The 20622-nt window shown below is 43.6% G+C and overlaps 1 protein-coding gene across 1 annotated transcript in view; it reads right to left on the reverse strand.

Annotated features, from left to right (window-relative positions):
- AOAH (acyloxyacyl hydrolase) overlaps nucleotides 1–20622 on the reverse strand; it is a 198423-nt gene that overhangs the window by 13922 nt on the left and 163879 nt on the right. Inside the window, exons 17-20 of the mRNA XM_018047156.1 lie at nucleotides 16174–16346; nucleotides 8658–8716; nucleotides 8514–8573; nucleotides 7140–7236 (exon numbers count right to left, since the gene is read on the reverse strand). Coding sequence (XP_017902645.1) covers nucleotides 7140–7236; nucleotides 8514–8573; nucleotides 8658–8716; nucleotides 16174–16346 — 389 coding nt within the window. The remainder of the gene's footprint in view (nucleotides 1–7139; nucleotides 7237–8513; nucleotides 8574–8657; nucleotides 8717–16173; nucleotides 16347–20622) is intronic.

Genomic DNA, 20622 nt, shown 5'->3' on the forward strand with positions numbered 1-20622 from the left:
TTCTAAACAGAAGTGATCTTTCCATTGTATCATTTTCCCCCTTTAACTCAAGAAGAAAAACCTGTGATAGTGTTGGATGAATGTGGTTTGTAGAGTAAGACGGGTGGGAGGGAAGGGTGAGCTGTAAAATATTCAAGACTGATTTAAGTCCATCTCATTTCTCAGTGACCAGAACAGAATTTCAGAAACAAGAGGAAACTATTAAACTAACCTTTCCTTTCATGGGTTGCCATTTCCAGACACTGCCTGCATATATCAAGCCATCATCATTAAAACTCACATAGTTCTCAGAAATAAAATTACATAAAATGATCTCAACATCACATGTAGAGTGAGGATAGCTACAGAGAAAACAGTATGAGCCTTAAAATGATGAGCAGCAATAAAACTGTTCTTAGCAGGGGTGAAACCCAGGAATGTCAGCTGCCCCAAGGCAACAGCACAACGAACTCTACATTGTGATATCATATTGTCAATAAGGATTTCTCAAGGAAATTTCAAATCCCCAGAAAACCTCCAGAGAGAAAACTGTGAGACCTACCGTTACTAGCGTAGCCCACCACGTCCTTACTTCCCTGGTGTGCTGAGAAGGGAGTGGGCACAGCTGTGATTCCCCCGGCTCCTCCCTCCTCGTGCGTATGTGTTCAGTCACCTGGTTGTGTCTGACTCTTTGCAACCCGTGGACTGTAGCTCATCAGGCTCCTCTGTCCATGGGGACTGTCCAGGCAAGAATACTGGAGTGGGCTGCCATTTCCTACTCCATCTTCCCTCTTCACTCCACAAAAACTCAAGGGCAGGGATCTGTGCCCTCTTGCCCCACCCCCAACTTTTTATCTCCCTTTGCCCCAAGGGAAGAATGAAAATTCTATTAGGGGCTCTGATTGGACAAGAGAAGCTGGACTTCCCTGGAGCTGAATCAATACTATGCTGCTTTTGTAATTAGTTCTAATATCACGCCAGGCCATCTATACTTACAGTCCAATCCCTGTCCCCAGAGGGGCTGCAAATACTGCTGCCCTTCTCAGAGCACAGGAGACAATCCCTGCTGGTGGTTTGGAGTCTTACACTGGATTACCAGTTCCTGTTGGCTTTTTCCCTGCCTGAATGGCCACCACTGAGCCACTCTCTTATACTTTGTGTTTTACTGGGTTTTATTGGAGGGTTCTAGAAGAAACAGCTATTGGAAAATGGCCTTTGCATTTGTTGTGACACTCAAATCAAGGACATTGTCCACGGTGTCCTCCATATGTGGTCCCAAGGGAGAGACTGCTTCATGCCGGTAAATGATGTATCTCTCTGAAGGAATAGTATATATCTGATCTTCTGATAGGAAGCTTAGAGTTGCAATGATGCTGAAACCACACTAACCCTTATGAAGACTTATTCTGCTGAACCAGCTTGCAGACCTCAACAGTTTCTTGCATTTGGCCACAGGTACCCTGTGAAAGACAGAGCCTTGGGCCAGCTTGCCTGGCTCCAGCTTCAGTCTGCCTGGCTGTTCTGGTTTTCAGGCATGACCTTGGAATCATATTTTCTGCTTCACGTTAAATTCTGGCTGCTGCACCTTAACCTCTGGACCTGAAGCTGAAGCACCTGCGGGGCTATGCTGGCCTCCTGGGTGCATAATGCTGTTCCAGCCCAGCTCTGCTCATCTGGCTTCCCTGCTGCGAGTTCCTAGTGTTTGGTTCAGGCTGTTCCTTCTCCCCTTTGATTGACCAGGAGATGATGGGCCACTTTCCTACTCACTTTTTTTGGGGGGTCCTACTTTTCTACTTTAGAATTTTACGCTGATTCTCTGAGCCACTTGCCAATCTGAACATCTAACCAATTACCCTTAATGGAGCACCAGGCATTTGGAAGGGTTTCTTCAAAGTCAGTGTCACCCATTACTGAGCCCCCTCCATACTTTTTGCTCTTCTGTATGGTCAGCCTTATCCCTGGCTTGCAGTCCCAAGAGTTTCTAAAGCAAAAATCAATAATGATGCAGAGAGGTCCAGCCCAGGTTGAGACATCAGCCTCCCAGGTTATCTGTCGCAGGAGAGGTGACCTCGCTTCTATGCTACTTGTGCTCTTTCACCTCACCCAGGTTCTCAATGAGCTTCTCCATCCTTTCTCTTGCTTCTCCCTTATTTTTAGTTTGGTTTCCCTTATGCTGAACAAGTGTGAAAAAGAAGAGAAAGAGAGAAAGAATCTCTATCCAGTGTTAAGTAATTCCTGGTCCATGTTAGGCAATGGGAAGCAAGCCCCAGTGAAGACCTCGGGAAGCCTGCTGAGAAGCTGTAGGGTTGGATGAATAAGACATGAAGATTGTATTAACAAGATGGACAGCAAGGCATGGGTGTGACCTGGACACATCCTCTGATCCAGCGGGAGCAGGAAGTTCCTTACAGTATTTTCTGGCTCTCCTGGTTTGCAGAGAAGGTTAATCAACAAAGTCAATCTAAACATGTGCCTTTACTGGCTAAGAGAACATTCAGAAGGGAATTACAGTGGTCTAGAAAGCTGGAAAATCCACAGTGGAAAGCAAATTTGAGCCCATAAGTAAAACAAATTTGAGCCTATAAGTTTAAGCCAAGATGGTGTTTCTGGAGAGAAATGTTTACTGAGAGCCTCATGTTATAAATACCAGACTTCTTATACCCATGTTTCTCTCTCTAGTGTGACTGAATGCTAGTCTTAACCAAGCTTAAAGTTAGTCCAGGCTGTTTCCATTTTGATTTGAATTTCATGTGCATTCAGTTCAGTTCAGTTGCTCAGTCGTGTCCGACTTTTTGCGACCCCATGAATTGCAGGACACCAGGCCTCCCTGTCCATCACCAACTCCCAGAGTTCACTCAAACTCACATCCATCGAGTCAGTGATGGCATCCAGCCATCTCATCCTCTGTCGTCCCCTTCTCCTCCTGCCCCCAATCCCTCCCAGCATCAGAGTCTTTTCCAATGAGTCAACTCTTCTCATGAGGTGGCCAAAGTACTGGAGTTTCAGCTTTAGCATCAGTCCTTCCAGAGAAATCCCAGGGCTGATCTCCTTCAGAATGGACTACTTGGATCTCCTTGCAGTTCAAGGAGTCTCAAGGAGTCTTCTCTCAAGAGTCTTCTCCAACTAACTACTAAATGAAAAACTATTTCCCTTAGAGAAAGGGAGAAGTGGTGATGGATATTATACTTCAGGGAACAAACTCAGTCATCAGAATTAATGACTGTTTTTTAAATGAAAAGGAATGGTCATTCCTTCTGCTCCCTTGGAAGCTTGATCTCATGATGTAGGATCATTTTCTCACATGATGGTTCTATCTTTGAGGGTTACCAGTCACTAAGTACCTGTAGACACCAGAATTCCAACACTTAGAGGAAGAGTCAGTAACTCACAGGCAAGAGTTTAAGGTTTCCCCTGTGTTATGACCAGACAGAGTTAGATAGAATGACCCTTTTTAGTTTGTTTATCTCAGGGTGAAATTTTGCTCTTTAGAATAAATACAATTGTAGACAGTGGTCTGTATTTCTTCCTGACTAATTTTGGCATGGGATGTCCAAGCAGGGTATTATGGTAAATTGGTCAGTTTTCTTCCTGCCTTGGACCGTAATTAAAAATAGGTATACGAATTCCAATTTGCTCTTTGGAACAGCTGATTTAAAGCTCTTGAATCAGCATGAAGGATCTCTTGGGATATGGTATGTACTGTATTTTCTTTCTTGGTAAAGTAAAAACTTTGCTAATAACCAGTTTTTCAGCGATGCAATAGAAATCACAGGAGAAGACTCATAGAACATTTGCTAGCTCCTTGATAAACAGCAATATTAGCAGATACTTAAAGAGAAATCTGAATTCTGGTCAGATTTCATGGTTATTGGTCATTTTACAAACACACATGGGGGAACAAGTTTTATTCTAATTGAGTTGTCTTAGAAGCTGAGGGCAGCTGGTAGAATATTTAAAGTGTCAATGAGAAAATGGCCTTGTCAGTCAAGTGGCATTTTCCTTCCCCCATTTGGGAGGTGTGGTAGAGATGAAGAAAAAGGACATCACCTGCTCAAGCTGGCATTTCCTGAAAGGAGAAAAAAATTACTGCTTCTGTTTAGCTCATAACCAGTTGGAGGATGAGTCAGTGAGAGACAGAAAAAGTCTTTGAGGTGAGCAATCATCTTTTGGAGCTGGACTGAGGCTGTCAGAGTGGAGAACAGACACGTCTCATGTCTACCCTCGAGGGACAGGGACTCTCAACAGTCATTTGCTCTGTCTCAAGGCGTAAAACTGTGAATTACATATGAAAGTAACATTTGTGATGCTCAAATGCAGTCTAGAAATGAGAGCAGAGATTTTCATGGGACTACTGAGACTGCAGACTTAATAAATGACTCCATCAAGTTTCCCAGGAGGTGCAGTGGTAAAGAAACTACCTGCCAAGGCAGGAGACACCAGAGATGTGAGTTTGATCCCTGGATTGGGAAGATTCCCCCGGAGGAGGGCATGGCAACCCATTCCAGCATTTTTGCCTGGAAAACTCCATGGACAGAGAAGCCTGGTGGGCTATAGTCCACCGGGTTGCAAAGAGTTGGACATGACTGAGTGTGTGTGTTGGAGGCTATTCATGGAGATGGATCTAGAGTGGATGTGCCCTCTGCCTGCCCTGGAGAAATGCTAAAGTCTCAAGGCAGGCATTCTTTTTGGAGTAGTCTAACACTGGGCGTAGGTGAAGATGTCAGCGTAGACGTTCTGAAAAGTAGATAGAGATTCGAGCTCTTTCAGAAGCGTACGTGCTGGCACATAGCTATTAAATGTGGGATGCTGTGTTGGATGTTTCCAGAAGCAGGTCCCAGGGTACCATTTCCTCTGTCACCCCTCTCCCTCCCACTGGGTCTTCTCTAGTGGAGACTAACCTCATATGGAGAAGGCAAAGAAATCCCTGTACCAAAACTGGACCTTCAATATCAGGGAATTAAAAACTTTCAGGAAATTCCTTGGACTACTGATGAGAATTGACAAACAAGGAGAGATACCTGGGAGGTTTCTCAGTAAGGTGATCAATCACCATGTTGATGCAGCATGTTCAGTTTAACTGAAACTTTAAAATTGCATTTACTGCTGCTCTAAGGATAAGAATGTGCTGAGGAATCTCCGCTTCCAAGCATGTGGAATGCTGGTAGGGATGGCGTCTGGGAGGAAGCTCTTTTCTCTATATCTTTCATGAAGAGAAGGACTGTTCTGTTTCGTTGACTATATTCCCAGCACCTGCACGGCACATAGGAGGGCTTAGTGAGAATGTGATGATTAAGTGACTAAGTTCTTAATCTTGGAGCATTGTCGGAGCCCCACTGATTAAGTTTTAATGAGTGTATGGATCATCTGTGGATTATGTCCAGATGCAGACAGATTCTGATTAGGCAGGTCCTAATTAGGAGTGGGGCCTAGGGCTCTGCATTTGCTGTATGGAGCCTGTTCATTCTGAGCTGTGTATTAAGTGGCCATGGTATGAGAGAATGGTGTTCTTTCCTAGGTGCTAGGAAATGTTCTAGGCATGGCATTTAGAAGGATTATACATTATTTCAGAGAAGGCAATGGCAACCCACTCCAGAGCTCTTGCCTGGGAAATCCCATGGACAGAGGACCCTGGTAGGCTGCAGTCCATAGCGTCGTGAAGAGTCGGATATTTCACTTTTCACTTTCATGCATTGGAGAAGGAAATGGCAACCCACTCCAGTGTTCTTGCCTGGAGAATCCCAGGGACGGGAGCCTAGTGGGCTGCCGTCTATGGGGTCGCACAGAGTTGGACAGGACTGACATGACTTAGCAGTAACAGCAGCATACATTATTTCACACAATCATCACAAAGACTTGTTATGTAGATACAGTGTCTCTGTTTCCAGGTCTGGAAAGGAGAGTTTGAAAATGTTCAGGGAATTTCCAACAGTCCCCAAAATAACAAATGACAGAGCTAGAGATTACTGTGGAAATGTGAAAGTCTCTAGTGAAAGCTAGGCATTATTATATTTTTAAAACCTTTTTCTACATTCAGGGTTGGTGATGATCAAAGATTGCTTAGTGGTACATTTGTTTTCACCAGGAATTCATTAATGAGGCTTTAACTCTGCATTTTAATGAGAGGTTATTTATCAAAATGTCTCTCCCCATGAGGGAAATATGTATCACCTAGGCAGGAAATCTAGTTAAGAGAGATCAGTCTTGTTGAAAAGATGTTCAGAATTGAAATACTAGAGTCTACAATGCAAAACGTGTCAGCTAATGCAATATTTGATAATTCATGATGGCCATCTGCTTCATCCCAGACGCTGGGGCTGGGGGAGCTGGGGGTGGGGAGGTAGAGATGATAAACTCCTTATGAGAAATTGTCCATCCTTTGCACATACTGCAAAACTTTTCGTTAGCATCATCTCAGCTGGCAGTCAAACAACAGAGCCTTTTGTCTCGTATAACAATTACTTAGAAATGAAAATGGGACTGGAAGGATTAAAGTCAATAGATAATAATTTTTCAGAGTCAAGATGTAAAGGATAAATTCAGTAATCATGCTTGCTTTCTTGTGACCACTCATCAGTGACCCCAGTGTTTGGAGAGAGTGCTAGAAAAGCAGCTGCAATGTTCTTTCCAGAAAGCTGGGATATGGTTTGTCCATTTTGCCATAGGCATCTGAAGTCCCTCCCTTTGAGACTCTTATTTGTTTCATCATGTGAGGGGGCTGGGAATCTGCCTTGCTTTGAGTCCTTAGGGAATCCAGTGCCCATGAGAAGAGACATGGGCTTATCCCTCAGGCTTGTCACACTCATCCTTAGCCCATTCATAAGCAGGGCATTACTAAACTGTCAAGAATAAGTAAGATGATTTCACTGACCTATTGGCTCCCAGCCCAGAGCTGTTTCTGACTGGTCACTGGCTCTATTGCTGCAGGGATTCTAAAATAATGGTGAAATAAGGAAGCGATGCTAAGCTTCCACCTTTCCAGAGAGAGTCTCATACTTTATTTCTTCCAATACTCAAGAGCTATTAATGTGCCAGGATGGGCAACAGTGACCCTGTCCACGCTACTGCCTGTTCGCTTGTAAACAAACACCTCGCCCAGGCAGGCTCTGAATGGTGGCTGCTGCTTTTGTCTTGTGTCAATACCTAAACCAAGCAAAACTTACTTTCTTGGAAGTCAAAATCTAAGTAGAAAAGGTCGAAGTTCGTAAATTTCTGGCTGGTTGCAATTTTTTTCAGCGTTTTGGAGAGTTGTTCTGCTCTCTGAATGCAAAGGAAACAGGGAGAATTTCATGAAATCTAGACTTGGGCTTTAGGGAGATAATTCAGGCAGAACAAAGAAATCAATAGTTCCCACTCCCACCCCCACTGCAAGTCATCAGCAGAGAGCAGCTCTGCATATTAAATTCTGTTCATGCACAAATGGCCAACGAACGAATGTACAAAACTGTTAAAATTCATTAGGAACCAAATCAGTGCAAATTAAAGTAATAAGATACCATTTTCTCCCCACGGTATTGTCAAGGAAAAGATGAACAATCGTGATAATAAAGAGTGTTGCCATGGGATATGTGATTGAGAATGTCAATTTGTTTAACCTTTCTAGAGAACAATTTGGTGATACGGATCAGACCTGGTGTACTCTTTGACCCAATAATTTTCTAGGAATTTATCTTAAGAAAATAGACATGCCATACAAAGACATACATTTTTATATATAAAAAGGTTCATCACAATGCTATATATCATAGTGGAAAATTAGAAACAGCTCATATGTCCAACACCAAGAGATGAAATAAACCATGGTATGTTCATGTACTCTGTATTCTAAAATGATTACAAAATTACGATGTGGAGGAATAATTATGAACATTAGAAGGTATAAAACAATGCGTGTGTTCTGATACTATGCAGGCAAAGTCCCCAAAATAACTAGATATGAAAGTAATACTGGAAAGATATACATATTAATTTTGGGTGGTGAGATTTTGAGTGATTTTTGTTAATGTTTTTTGTATTGTTTTACATTCCAAATTTAAAAAAAATTGAAACATATTTCCCTTGTAAAAACTTTTAAATAAATTCCTTGCAAAGAGATTATTTACCATCTGTGAAAGAAATGTGGGAACCTTTCTCAGAGAAGAAAGGAAGGCTCTGGGGCATCTGGTCCTCCCTTGCCTTGGAAGTCTTCCAGCTCTGTGTATACCTACCCTTGCTCATTTCTCTGACTCTACAAATATGTCTAGGACAAGCTTTCACAGACATCTCTGTGTGTGCGTACATGCATAACATGCATCCAAGAGAGAGGCACACAAAGAGAAGCTGGCAAGATGACAGGCGCAGTGAGGCAGAGTGGGGAGACAGGGCACCCCACGTTCTCTTGGCTCCTCAAGCATCCAAGAGTTTGAATTTGTTTTTTTTCTAATTCACCAGCTTGGAGGCCATTGCCCTGCCAAAACCCCATCCCCAATGAAAGTCCTTCAGCAAACACAGGGAGAGAATGCTCAAAGATGGGATTAAAGGACCCACGACAGCCCTACCTCTGAAGTGAGAGTCCGCAGCGTCTTGTTGGAAGACATCCAGCTGCGGCAGGGGCTGACCTGAGAGCAGGAAAACACTTTGAATACAAAAGAATGGTGTGGGTCATGGGAACATGTCCTTGGAAGGAGTCAGCGTGAGCTCACCTGGAGACAGTTCAGAAAGGAGTAGAAATGCGCGTAGGTCACGTCCTTGTTGAGCTGGCCTGGAAAACAGAGGGATCTGGCCTGTGGCATGCACTCAGAGATACAGCAGCCAACTAGGGACCCTGATGGGTGATCCTGCCTCCCTTGAAGATGGCTGGTGTCCCCAGGGATCTTCCCGGGTTTTGCACTTGGTATTGCTCTTGAGGAAGCCTAGGATTTCCTTCTTTCTGAGCTCCCTAGACTTTGAGACCCAGAGTCGGGGAGAAGCCCTAAGGAGTTCACTCCCATCTTGAGCTCTTATCATGGGCTAGGGCAGGACTCCAGGGAGAGGGATACAGGGCACCATATGGACCAGAACACCACTAATGAAGGACTTGGCAGAGAAGTGGGTTTCTCCTGGCAATGATATCAAACATGGGGCCCAGGGAGCATGCAGGGTGTAGTTGACCAAATCCTCCTTTTGTGTTTATGAAACACTGACGTCTGACCCAATTAAATAAATAAATATTCCAATTACGAGAGGACAATCGAGTGTCTGAAGGTCTGATCATGCTCTGTTTTATAGTTTGGTGAACTGAAGTTTTCCACAAGTGCTTGGGCAGTCATTGAATGGGAGCAGCTAATATGTTATAGCCCTTCATGGCCCACCAGTTCTCTTACTTGAGCCCTCATTAATAGACAGGCTCTGTTTTTGGTGCAAGTTAAAGAAGTACATAAGAATAAAGTGATAAGCACCAAATGCAAGCTCATGCAGAGTCTTTCCAAATATCAACTCTAGACCCAGAATCTGGGGGCATAATTCATTTTCTCTTCACACCTCCCACCCCTGGCCCTTCCACCATATCCCCCACTCCCCACCTGCTCCCCCCCTACTTCACCCTAGAGGCAATTCAACTTTCATGCTGCAGCTGGGACACAAAATCCAGGCTCTCCCGCATTTCAGGGGTGAATGACTGATGTCTTATCCATTAACACTTCTCTCACGCCCGAAAAAATAAAGGAAAATAATAGGGCCTATCTCGGAGCGAAGAGAAAGATTGAAGGTGATAGAACACAGTCTTATTTTTCACTTATACCTCAGATCAGTTAGACTGAAAGATAGATTCAATTTTCTTGTCGTAGAGGAAAAATATATTATGTCTCTGTGTGGGTGAGTGAATCCCAGGACTGGAAAACCGCAGGCTTATTATCGCCATTAAAGTCACAGTGACACGCAGGGCCTTCTCTGTGCTCCAAAGGTGTCTGCGTTTTCACATTTTAGATGAATCCCAAGCTACTGGGTCTTGTCTTCACGTTCACTTTATAGACTCCCCATGGAGCTCTCAGCCCCCATCTTTCTCCAAGATCCTGCTCTCCATCACTGAGTCTACTTCCCTCTTTGTGTGTGTGTGTGTGTGTGCGTGCATGTACTTTTGCAATTTGCCTCCTTCTGTGTGTGTCCCTGCCTGTCTCAGCCTAGCCCAGCTGCAAGGACTGACACCTCCAACCTGCATCTCCACCCTCAGCTCTCCACTGCTGGGAGGCCTTGGCTCTTGCTGATCCAGCCCCTGAGTGCCAGCCTTCCCTCTGCAATCTTGTTTCTTTGTTGGTACAGGGGCCATGTAACAAACCTTGGAGAGCTTGGCTGGGGCCCTGACAACCTGCTTGGCCCTGATTCTCACCTGGTGGCCTCTCTCTCTCTTTCCCCTGTCTGGTGGCTGAAGTCTCTTCAACCTGCCAGAAGTGGCACCTCATGCCTGGCTGTAAGAAACATTTCTACACCCTCTTCTTCCTCATCTGAAAGACTGGACTTCACTGATATCCACAGGGACTGGGGTTTATCCTGCTCCTGGGTGCTGGAGAAGTCATCTGCTGTCTCCCCTGCGGGGGCTAAGCTGATCCATAGCCTTGCTGCCTCCCAGATTACTCCCCTCTTCCTACTATGCTACTGCTGAGGTCCCAGCACACGTTAGGATTAGACCACAAGGCATATCCTCCTCTGCATCATCTCCCAGTCCCTGTTCCTTCCCCTCTATCTTCTGGCTATTCTGGTTATGTCTCTAATCAGATCAGGTTGACGGAGAGGAAGTTCTTAGGTGAGTAGGTAGGTCTGTGGATGGGATAAGGGCACATTAACTGTAGTTAGAAGATAAATGGGAGAGATGTAATAGGTTGGTTTCCCCTCTTTCTGGTATTTCTGCCTATTAAAGGTTAGGGTGTCTGGGTCTGTTCATATGAAAGGCTGACTGAGAGTGCTTGTGATGGGCTTATGGTTGAAAGATGGGGAAGAATGAAAATGGTTCTTACACTTTTTTCCACTGATTGAAACTGTCAGTTTGTTATTCACTCTTTCTTTTTATGTATTACTTTTTATCCCTGTTACTTTCATGGTATTTTTCCATATCGAGGAGCCCTGGTATAAAGACTGATCCTACCTAAACGTCGTACCTACATGCAAAGAGGTTGTCTCTACAACTCCTTGTAGAAAGTAAATCTGATGAAGAAAGGTGGTCATGAACGCCCAGGAGAGGGACAAGAGGGCTGTCTCACAATAGTGGAACAATCTGTGTGTGTGTGTGTGTGTGTGTGTAAGGGCTGGGAGCCCATGGGTTGGCCCAGTGGATACCCTATACTCCCTTTTAAGATCAAAGGGTATCTTCTACCCCAGCTGCTATAGCAGCAGCTCATGTCTCAGTTATGTGTAAGTTCTTTATGGCAGTTTTTGGAGTGCATTTAATGTTGGGACCATTACTGAAATTTTGGTACTAATAAAAGCTTGGTACTAATAAATAAAAATAAAAGTTGGTGCTAATAAAGGCCTAGTACCAACAAAGATCAGCCACACCTTCACGAAGTACCATCTAAGTGTGTTAAAACTTTGTACAACATTAATTTAAAAGAGATGAAGCTAGTAAGAAAACGGAAGGTGGGGTATTTTAAAATGCACTAGGTTTCAGTTTAAGAATAGTTGAGGCAAAATGAAGTTATTGCCAATGTTTTATGGCAGAGGCCCTTCAATGAAGGCCATACGGCAGGCTTACTTGTAGCCAGCACTCCCAGATTTCTTGACCACAGTCTAACCCTTTGGGTAGCTCCCAGAATGCCTGTACAAATGTTGTTGGCCCCAGGGTAATTTTACTGTCAGGATCTGTATAATCTTTCCCCCAGTGTAGTTATCTTTTCCCTCTCCTTAGAGGACAAGAACTTTACCTTAGTATCATCTTTAGATAATTAATATCTCAGACATATTAACAGAAAGATTGCCTTCCTCATAGGCTGTGCCTGAGAGGACACATTCCTGGTCAAGTATAAACTTTCTCAAAAGATCTATGCAAGTACAATCCTAATGTGTGAGACCTGCTTTCTCACCAGGAATTCTAATTGCTAGTAGAGATTGTGGGGCTGTCACAGCCCTTGGCAGCCAGGCAGTTACTGGGTGGTGATTCGCAAACAAGGCTAAGAGGAATGATGCTAAGGAGGGTATTCTAGCTCCTTCTTCCCTGGTGGGAGTTAGCTAGACACCCATTCTTGTTCTGGGCCTCCACTGGCTGCTGATCTGATGCTGTGGCATTTAACCTCTTTCCTGAATAGATGGGCTGAATTCCCACTTGTACTACTGAGGCAGCAGAGAATGTAATCACTGACCTAGGGCTTCTTCCCCAATCCCTTTTGCTCCCTGGCCTCTTTCTTAATCCTTAAGGGGCGGCTAAAGTCAAATCTACAGATTATCATCATGTTTCTTGGCTCAAAGGCAGAAATAAATGGAAATCCCCTCTTAATTTCTTGTACAACCCTGAGCACTATGACCCGGGAACCAGACTCAGGTGTTTGGCTATTGATTAAGATGAGATTCACCCTAACCTGGGCAGAGCAAACAAACCTTGAGACTGACCCAGCATTAACTTGTTTCACTGCTGGTTCCTATCTTGTGGGAACAAAGATCCAAAGATTGGAGGTGGAGCAGAAACAGAATGGAGATGATGTGAAGGCAGCAGCCCCCTACTCAACCGTGTCGTCTTATGTGAGTTAGGAGCCTGCCAGAGGAGGAATGAGGATGCTGGGTAAATCCCACCTCCTTCCCCAGGCTGCCTAGGAAGGACCCTGATGCTTCTTGAGGAATTCAACACTTATTTCCCATAGCAACCAGACAGCAGGGATAATTTAAGATATGAATAATAACTGAAAAACATTAGAAATTTTAGGTGATTTCAACTTTCTCCCTAATTGGATCCCTCTCCCCCGCCCCAATGCACCAAACTAGGGTTGTTTATAGAACACACTTGTTCCACCTTTTGCTTTTGTGCTGTGAAATGCTAGTCTAGATCAGCGGCTGGAGGGAGGCTGTTTGAGGATAAGACAAAGCCTGCTGCTGCTGCTGCTGCTGCTGCTGCTGCTAAGTCGCTTCAGTCGTGTCCGACTCTGTGTGACCCCATAGACGGCAGCCCGCCAGGCTCCCCTGTCCCTGGGATTCTCCAGGCAAGAACACTGGAGTGGGGTGCCATTGCCTTCTCAAGACAAAGCCTAGAGTTGGGTTTCTCAGCCTTGGTACTGTTGACATTCCTGGTTGTGAAGGGGCTGTCCTGTGCATTGTAGGATGTTTAGGAACATCCTTGGATTCTAACCCTTGGATGCCAGTAGCACTCTGTATCTCCAGGTGTGATATGATAATGAGTGGGATTGGGTGGGTAGTCCCTGGATGAGAACCACTGGCTGAGAAAATCCTCCAAGTGATTGAGTTCCTGATCAATCTCCTTTTTCCTTTCCTTGCTCTCTTCCAAATTACGTGGAGTCATTTTTAAATACTATGATTGAGTCAAGGGAATTGCATGGCATATCTGAAAAAACCTATGGATACAGTCTAACTGCAGTTCATGGAAAGGGAATAGGATCTGAAGTCAGAAAACCCAAAGTCAAGTCCCTACTGGTGTGATGGAGTAAATTGGGAGCACATTTTCCCTGCCTTCAAGTTCCCTTCCCTAAGCATTTCTTAGCATGGGTGAAATCTAGGAATCTGAAAACATCTGTTGTGCCATGCTTAGTCACTCAATCATGTTCAACTCTTTGCAACCCAATGGACTGTAGCCCACCAGGCTCCTCTATCCATGGGGATTCTCCAGGTAAGACTACTGGAGTGGGTTGCCATGCCCTCCTCCAGGGGATCTTCCGAACCCAGGGATCAAACCTAGGTCTCCTGCATTGCAGGCAAATTCTTTACCATCTGTGCTACCAGGGAATCTGAAAACATTTGTTAGGGGAACTGAAATTTTCATCCCCAATGGCCCAAAGAGATATTCTCAGCCCAAGTGGTTGTCCTATACATGTCCAAGGCAGCCCAGAATGGAGTAAAGTTCACTGTGTAATCACACAATCATTTCTTAAGGGTGTGGTCAAAGCCATGTGAACAGGTGGAACATGCTTTACTTATGAGAGGCTAAATCTTAGACAATAATAACATTCATAGTACATTTCATAACTGAAGAAGAAAATGACATTAGTCCATTGGTAGGGAGTGTGGTGTGTGGATATCTCCTATCGTCCCCCAGTAAGGGAAACTCAGTGAAGGGATCAGAGTCCTTTGAGAGCTGGTTAAAGGGTCCCTGCTCTTTTCTTGTGTGGGTAGGGGTGGAACTTGCTGAGGGAGGTGGTAGGGAGGTTGGATTAAACAGGAGCTGCAGGAAGAGGCCACAAGAGGACTGAAAAGACACAGGGATGTTATGGATGCAAGGGAACGCTCTCTCCTCCACCCACTATGGAGGACACAAAGGAAGGAGTTTCGGGTCACCCCTCTCTGAATTGCTTATCTGACCCACAAGAAACTGCTTGCACCTCCAGGGTTGGTCTAAGGAGGCAGACCTGGCAATACCAGGGAAGGGACAGTCTCTTTCCATGAGAGACTGGCACAGGTGCTGTCAATATGGGGCTGAGATGATGGTCCCCAGGCCTCTCCTTGGAGAAGGCAATGGCACCCCTCTCCAGCACTCTTGCCTGGAAAATCCCATGGACGGAGGAGCCTGGTGGGCTGCAGTCCATGGGGTCGCTAAGAGTCGGACATGACTGAGTGACTTCCCTTTCACTTTTTACTTTCATGCATTGGAGAAGGAAATGGCAACCCACTCCAGTGTTCTTGCCTGGAGAATCCCAGGGATGGGAGAGCCTAGTGGGCTGCCATCTCTGGGGTCGCACAGAGTTGGACATGACTGAAGCGACTTAGCAGTAGCAGCAGCAGCAGGCCTCTCCTTGTAGATGCCTCTCTGAGAGGCCTGAGACCAGCGCTTCCCATCTGCCCTTTGTTTAATTTTCTCTAGTAACACTCAGCCTTTTCTGACTTTTGGAATCTTTTTCCCACTGTAACCTAAGCCTATGCTGGCTGAGATTTTTGACTATAATGTTCACTTATGGTTACACAGTGTCTTGAACAGCACATGGCATATAATGAGTATTTTTTTAAAGGACATTCTTCCCTGAAACACAGAAAAAGAACCCTGCTACACCCAGGTTACATATATAATAAGCTGTGCAACATTTGGCAAGCTACGCAACCTTTCTGAGCCTTAGTTTTTTTCATCAATCAAGTGGAATTAATAGAAACATTTATCTTACAGAATTGTTTAAAGGATCTGTAATGGCAGCTCTTCCCAAGGTGAATTACTACTACTTTCACAGTCTTTGTAAAGCGTCTGGAATGCTACACGTGCTATTAGAAATTTCCTGGAACTTTAAAGCATTTCAGAGCCAAGGACTCCAAAAATGTAGAAGCAGGGACCAAACCTTCTGGAAGACTGTGTTCTATAGAACTCCCAACTGGTCACTAGAGTATACAGAAAGTAAAAGTGAAAGTCACTCAGTTGTGTCTGACTCTTTGTGACCCCATGGACTATACAGTCCATGGAATTCTCCAGGCCAGAATACTGGAGTGGGTAGCCTCTCCCTTCTCCAGGGGATCTTCCAAACCCAGGGATTGAACCCAGGTCTCCCACATTGTACGCAGATTCTTTACCAGCTGAACCATCAGGGAATCCCAAGAACACTGGAATGGGTAGCCTATCCCATCTCCAGCAGATCTTCCTGACTCAGGAATTGAACCAGGGTCTCCTGCATTGCAGGGGGATTCCTTGTCAGCTGAGCTACCAGGGAAGATTCAGGGTGCACAGAATCCATTAGAATTCTGGCCACCAGGGGGCACTCACCACTGAGGTCTGGAGAAATCCTTCCCTTGGACTTGTTTGTCCCCTTTCTGTCTCTTGTTTGGACTTCGCTGGCTTGCTCTGTGTTCTGTATCTCACCTTCAGCGAAGGAGTTTCCTTATTTAAACTCGTACCTTTCAATTTGTCCAAATTCTTTACTAACTGTGTCTGCCCTGTCTGACTTTGATATGGTTCTGGCCACCTTTGGATACTGACCTTTAGATCCTGTACCCGGGTACTCTCTCCTTGATTTGTTCTGGTGACATTTTAGGTGTATTCTTATATAATTGAGCTACATATATTTGAACTATGAATACACTGACATTGTTAAAGAGTAAAAGAATCTCTGATACCAAGAGGATGATATCTGTCATGCAAATGATCCCAGAGAAATCTTCCATCTGGTAAGCCGTATAAAATAACATGACTGCCGTTTGGCAGGTGGGAATTTAGATACTGCAGAGTCTGCATGACCTTGGAGTACAATTTCTCAGGAGTGGTCATTGCTGGGAGAGGATCAATATGCCTGTTGGCAAAAGAAACAGAAAATATCTTAGTAGGCTATAGGGATAAATGCATGCAAATACACTTCCCTGCCCCTGACACACACACTCTCTCTCACACACACACTGAATATTTATTTGCAAAATATTTCTGACTTTGGGACTCCCTTGTGATTAGGAGGGCCACTGACAGGTCTGGCCTACGCGTTGTGAGCAGAAATGACATTTGCCATGTTGTATGAGAGCCTCTAGGATGTTCTAGAAGGCAGCTGCTCCACCAATGAGTACTGGAACAGAGCTCCATGGTGATCCCTGATGGGCAATGTAGTGTGAGTGAGTAAATATTTATTGTGTTATGCTATTAAGATTTTAGGGGCTATTTGTTCCTGCAGTATAATGTCACTGACTCTGACTATTGCACACAGTTAATGGAATCAAAGAAGCCTGGTACTGCTTATTATTTTTTGGTGCTTTGAGATCTGCAACTTGGCCTTTAAAATTTTTCACCTATGCCATAGTCAGGGAAACAGACTTTCACTGCAAAATGAAGTGACATTATGTGTGCACACTACATCCTTCCTTTCTGCACTAAACGTGAACTTTCATGAATTTCCTGATCGGCTGCTATTCCAGGCTGCACCCCTGCAACAATATCTGTCAGCAGACAATTCAGGTTTTCATCACTGCCTTTCTCTATGTGGTAGTGCTCATGCTATACAGAGGAAATTTAAAATTTTATTCTTATCTTTTTGTTCCATATAAGTTAGTGAAAACAGAAAATGAAAGTACTGAAAGTAGTTGTAAGAGCATGGTCCTAAAATCAAAGAATTTAAGACGAAGATGTAAATCATAAGTGAATTAAAAGTAGCAAATCTTTAGCTTCAATCAGACATTTATTGAATTTCATTTGTCTTGGAAAAGAGCAAAGAACAAAGATAAGAAATATAAAAAATACTAGAAATAAATCATTGAAAATCTCATTTAAATCTCCCTTCTTTTCTTTGTTTATCTCTCTCTCTCTCTCTTTTTTTTGTTATGTTTAAAAGGCAAGGTACAAATAGGGATTCTAGAACATTTTTTGGATTTAATATATAAGCCTACTATTATTCACTTTTTGCACAACTGAGTTTTGTACAAGCCCTAAGTACACATCAGATTTGACTTAAGACACTAACCTGCATTAACCTGGGAGAGAATATAGAATTTTCTGATTTTCATCTACTCTTTTGGCTTTAAACTGCCTGTTGTTAATCTAAATGGAATCATGTTCTCTAAATTCTTGAAATTTTAGATTTACCTAATGATCCTGCCTATGGATTGAATAGCATCCCTCAGACTGTGACCTCATTTGAAAACAGGGTCTCTGCAGATATAATCAATTGAGATGAGATCATACTGGATTAGGATGAGCCTTAAATACAAGCATTAGGGTTTTTTAAGAAGAGGAGAGACACAGACGTAGGGAAGAAGGCCATGTGATGCTGGAAGTGGAGACTGGAGTGATGCTGCCACAAGCCAAGGAATGTTGAGGATTGCAGGGAGCCACCCGAAGGATGAAAAGACAAAGAAGGACTTTCCATGGGCACTTCAAAAGGAACCTGGCCCTTCCCACACCTTGATTTTGGACCTTTAGCCTCCAGCACTGTGAGGGAATGTCTCCTTTGTTTGAAGTTACCCAGGTTGAGGTATTTTGTCACTGCCACCCTAAGGCGTTGAATGCAGATTCTAAGCCAGAAAAAGTAAGTTCATGACTCACAGGTTGGACCAGACATAAGAGACGTGGAAAGAGGGAATAGAAAGAAGTCCCGGGAGGGAGGAGGGTTCAGGATGGGAAACACGTGTATACCTGTGGTGGATTCATGTTGATGTATGGCAAAACCAACACAATTTTGTAAAGTAATTAACCTCCAATTAAAATAAATAAATTTATATTAAAAAAAAGAAAAACTAAAAAAAAAAAAAAAAAAGAAGTCCCTGGGGTATTCACTATTGTCACTTTTAAGGGACCTGCTCCTAAATGGATATCGGTGTTGTCATTTTGGAAGGAATTTTTCAAAATGTATCAAAATTTGAAGTTGTCTTAACTATTAACCTTGGTTGACATTTCTCTTTTGGGAAATTGTCCTTTAATAACGTTTTCACAAATGTGCAAAAGTGTACATACAAATATTACAGCATTTCTTGGAATAGAATTAAATTGGAATAAACTAAAGAGTCTGGCTACCTAAATTATAGTACACCCATGCAGCCATTCAAAGGAATGAAGTAACTAGATAAAGGTGATGGTTGCAGAACATTCTGAATGTACGCAATGCTACTGAATCATTCACTTTAAAATGGTTAATTTTACAATATGTGAATTTCATCGCAATAAAACATTTTTTAAAAAGAATAATCTAAATGTATCAACATGGGAAAGACTGCTGAAAAGTATTGTTGATCAAAAAGAACAAATTGCAGAGCACTAAGCATAATAATATTTCATTTCAATGAATATTAATCACCCTGTAAGTTAGAATTTGAATAGAAAAAAAATCTGGATGCAAATACAGGAAGCTGTCTCTATTGGTTAGCTCAGAGCAGGCTTGAGGGGGCTGGTAGGGAGTGACTCTGGCGTAACTCTCCCTTCCTAAACCCTGTATTATTTGAACTTCTTACAACAGATGTTATTTTGTGATCAGAGAAACAATCCAAATGAAAGGGGTCTTCATATTATTTTATTCTTTCTAAAATAAGAGATAAAACTAAGTTTTGATGGGAGGGGCAGAAAATATTGTCATTTCCGCTCTACCTATTTCTCTTAGCCAAATAAAACTTTCGCACTGTTGCTATCCCAAGGGTGGCAGGCTGACCATCGTGTGAGGGTCACATGGGCCAGTTTGTGACAAGCAGCATGTCCCCATCCAGAGGAAAAGGTGGAGCAAGTCTGATGTTTGGGGTGTTTGTTGCGGTTGGTGTATATGCTTCTACACTAGGTAATGAGTTCCCTGGACTTTGTGATAAAGAGATAGGAGGAAAGGGAAAAAGATGCCCATTTTACAAAACCCCAGCATGTAGAATAAAATTCTATATTTATGGTTTTTATTACTTTGGGAAAAATTATATGGTTTTTAGAACAAAAAGACTCTGTAACCTACAAAAAAATGTACTCAGAAGGATTTGAGAATAGGTTGCCTACCTACTAGGGAAAAAAGACTGGTAACCAGGCTTGATTTGCAGATGTCCAACAGCACTAGAAGGACCTCAGTGTGTGGAGGGGATCTGGGCTGCCCTCTGGGCTTGTTCAGACCAGGAGAATCCACCCAGAGTAACCAGGTTTTACCTTCACTGTGTGTCTGGAGTGCAACAGCAGGGGTGAAACAAAGCAAGTTGGAGTCTGTGTCCTGTCTTCTGTCAATGGTAAAGCTAGCATGCACACCTATTAACTTTTGCCTTGGCAGCTCAGGTTTTGTTTTTTCTGCTGATACAACAGCAGTTTGGCACAGAGCAGTTATGCTGAGCTAAGCCTCTCCTACCACCTAAAAGCAAGATGAGTTAAGAGGGAGGAAAGTCTCCCAAACTCCCTCCTTAATGATTCTTTTTTAGTCAGAGACACAACCCTGATGATAAACAAAGAATCTCAGCTAATTTGTATTATGAAAGTAAGCAAGCTTAACCAAAATGGTTTGGAGTCAGAACAGAAGCCATGATGCTTCTGGAGAAGCATCACGAGACTGCTGGAGCAGTCTCCAGTCATCTTTGCTACATCATGTACACCTAGACAATTTACATGTGTGCATTGCTAGGTATGCCCTGCCATGAGCATGGCAAGCTCAGGCAAGTTCAGAAGGGTCTGAGTGGCAGATGGTGGGTCACCTCTTCTGAATGCCATACAAGGTCCCTATGACTCTGTATCTGAAAAATTCTCAATTTTTACCTGTGTACTCTTTCTCCCCTCACTGCAGATGGTGACTGCAGCCATGAAATAAAAAGACACTTACTCCTTGGAAGAAAAGTTATGACCAACCTAGATAGTATATTCAAAAGCAGAGACGTTACTTTGCCAACAAAGGTCCGTCTAGTCAAGGCTATGGTTTTTCCTGTGGTCATGTATGGATGTGAGAGTTGGACTGTGAAGAAGGCTGAGCGCCGAAGAATTGATGCTTTGGAACTGTGGTGTTGGAGAAGACTCTTGAGAGTCCCTTGGACTGCAAGGAGATCCAACCAGTCCATTCTGAAGGAGATCAGCCCTGGGATTTCTTTGGAAGGAATGATGCTAAAGCTGAAACTCCAGTACTTTGGCCACCTCATGCGAAGAGT

This window comes from Capra hircus, chromosome 4 (genome assembly GCF_001704415.2).
Source record: "Capra hircus breed San Clemente chromosome 4, ASM170441v1, whole genome shotgun sequence".
Taxonomy (NCBI): Eukaryota; Metazoa; Chordata; class Mammalia; order Artiodactyla; family Bovidae; genus Capra; species Capra hircus.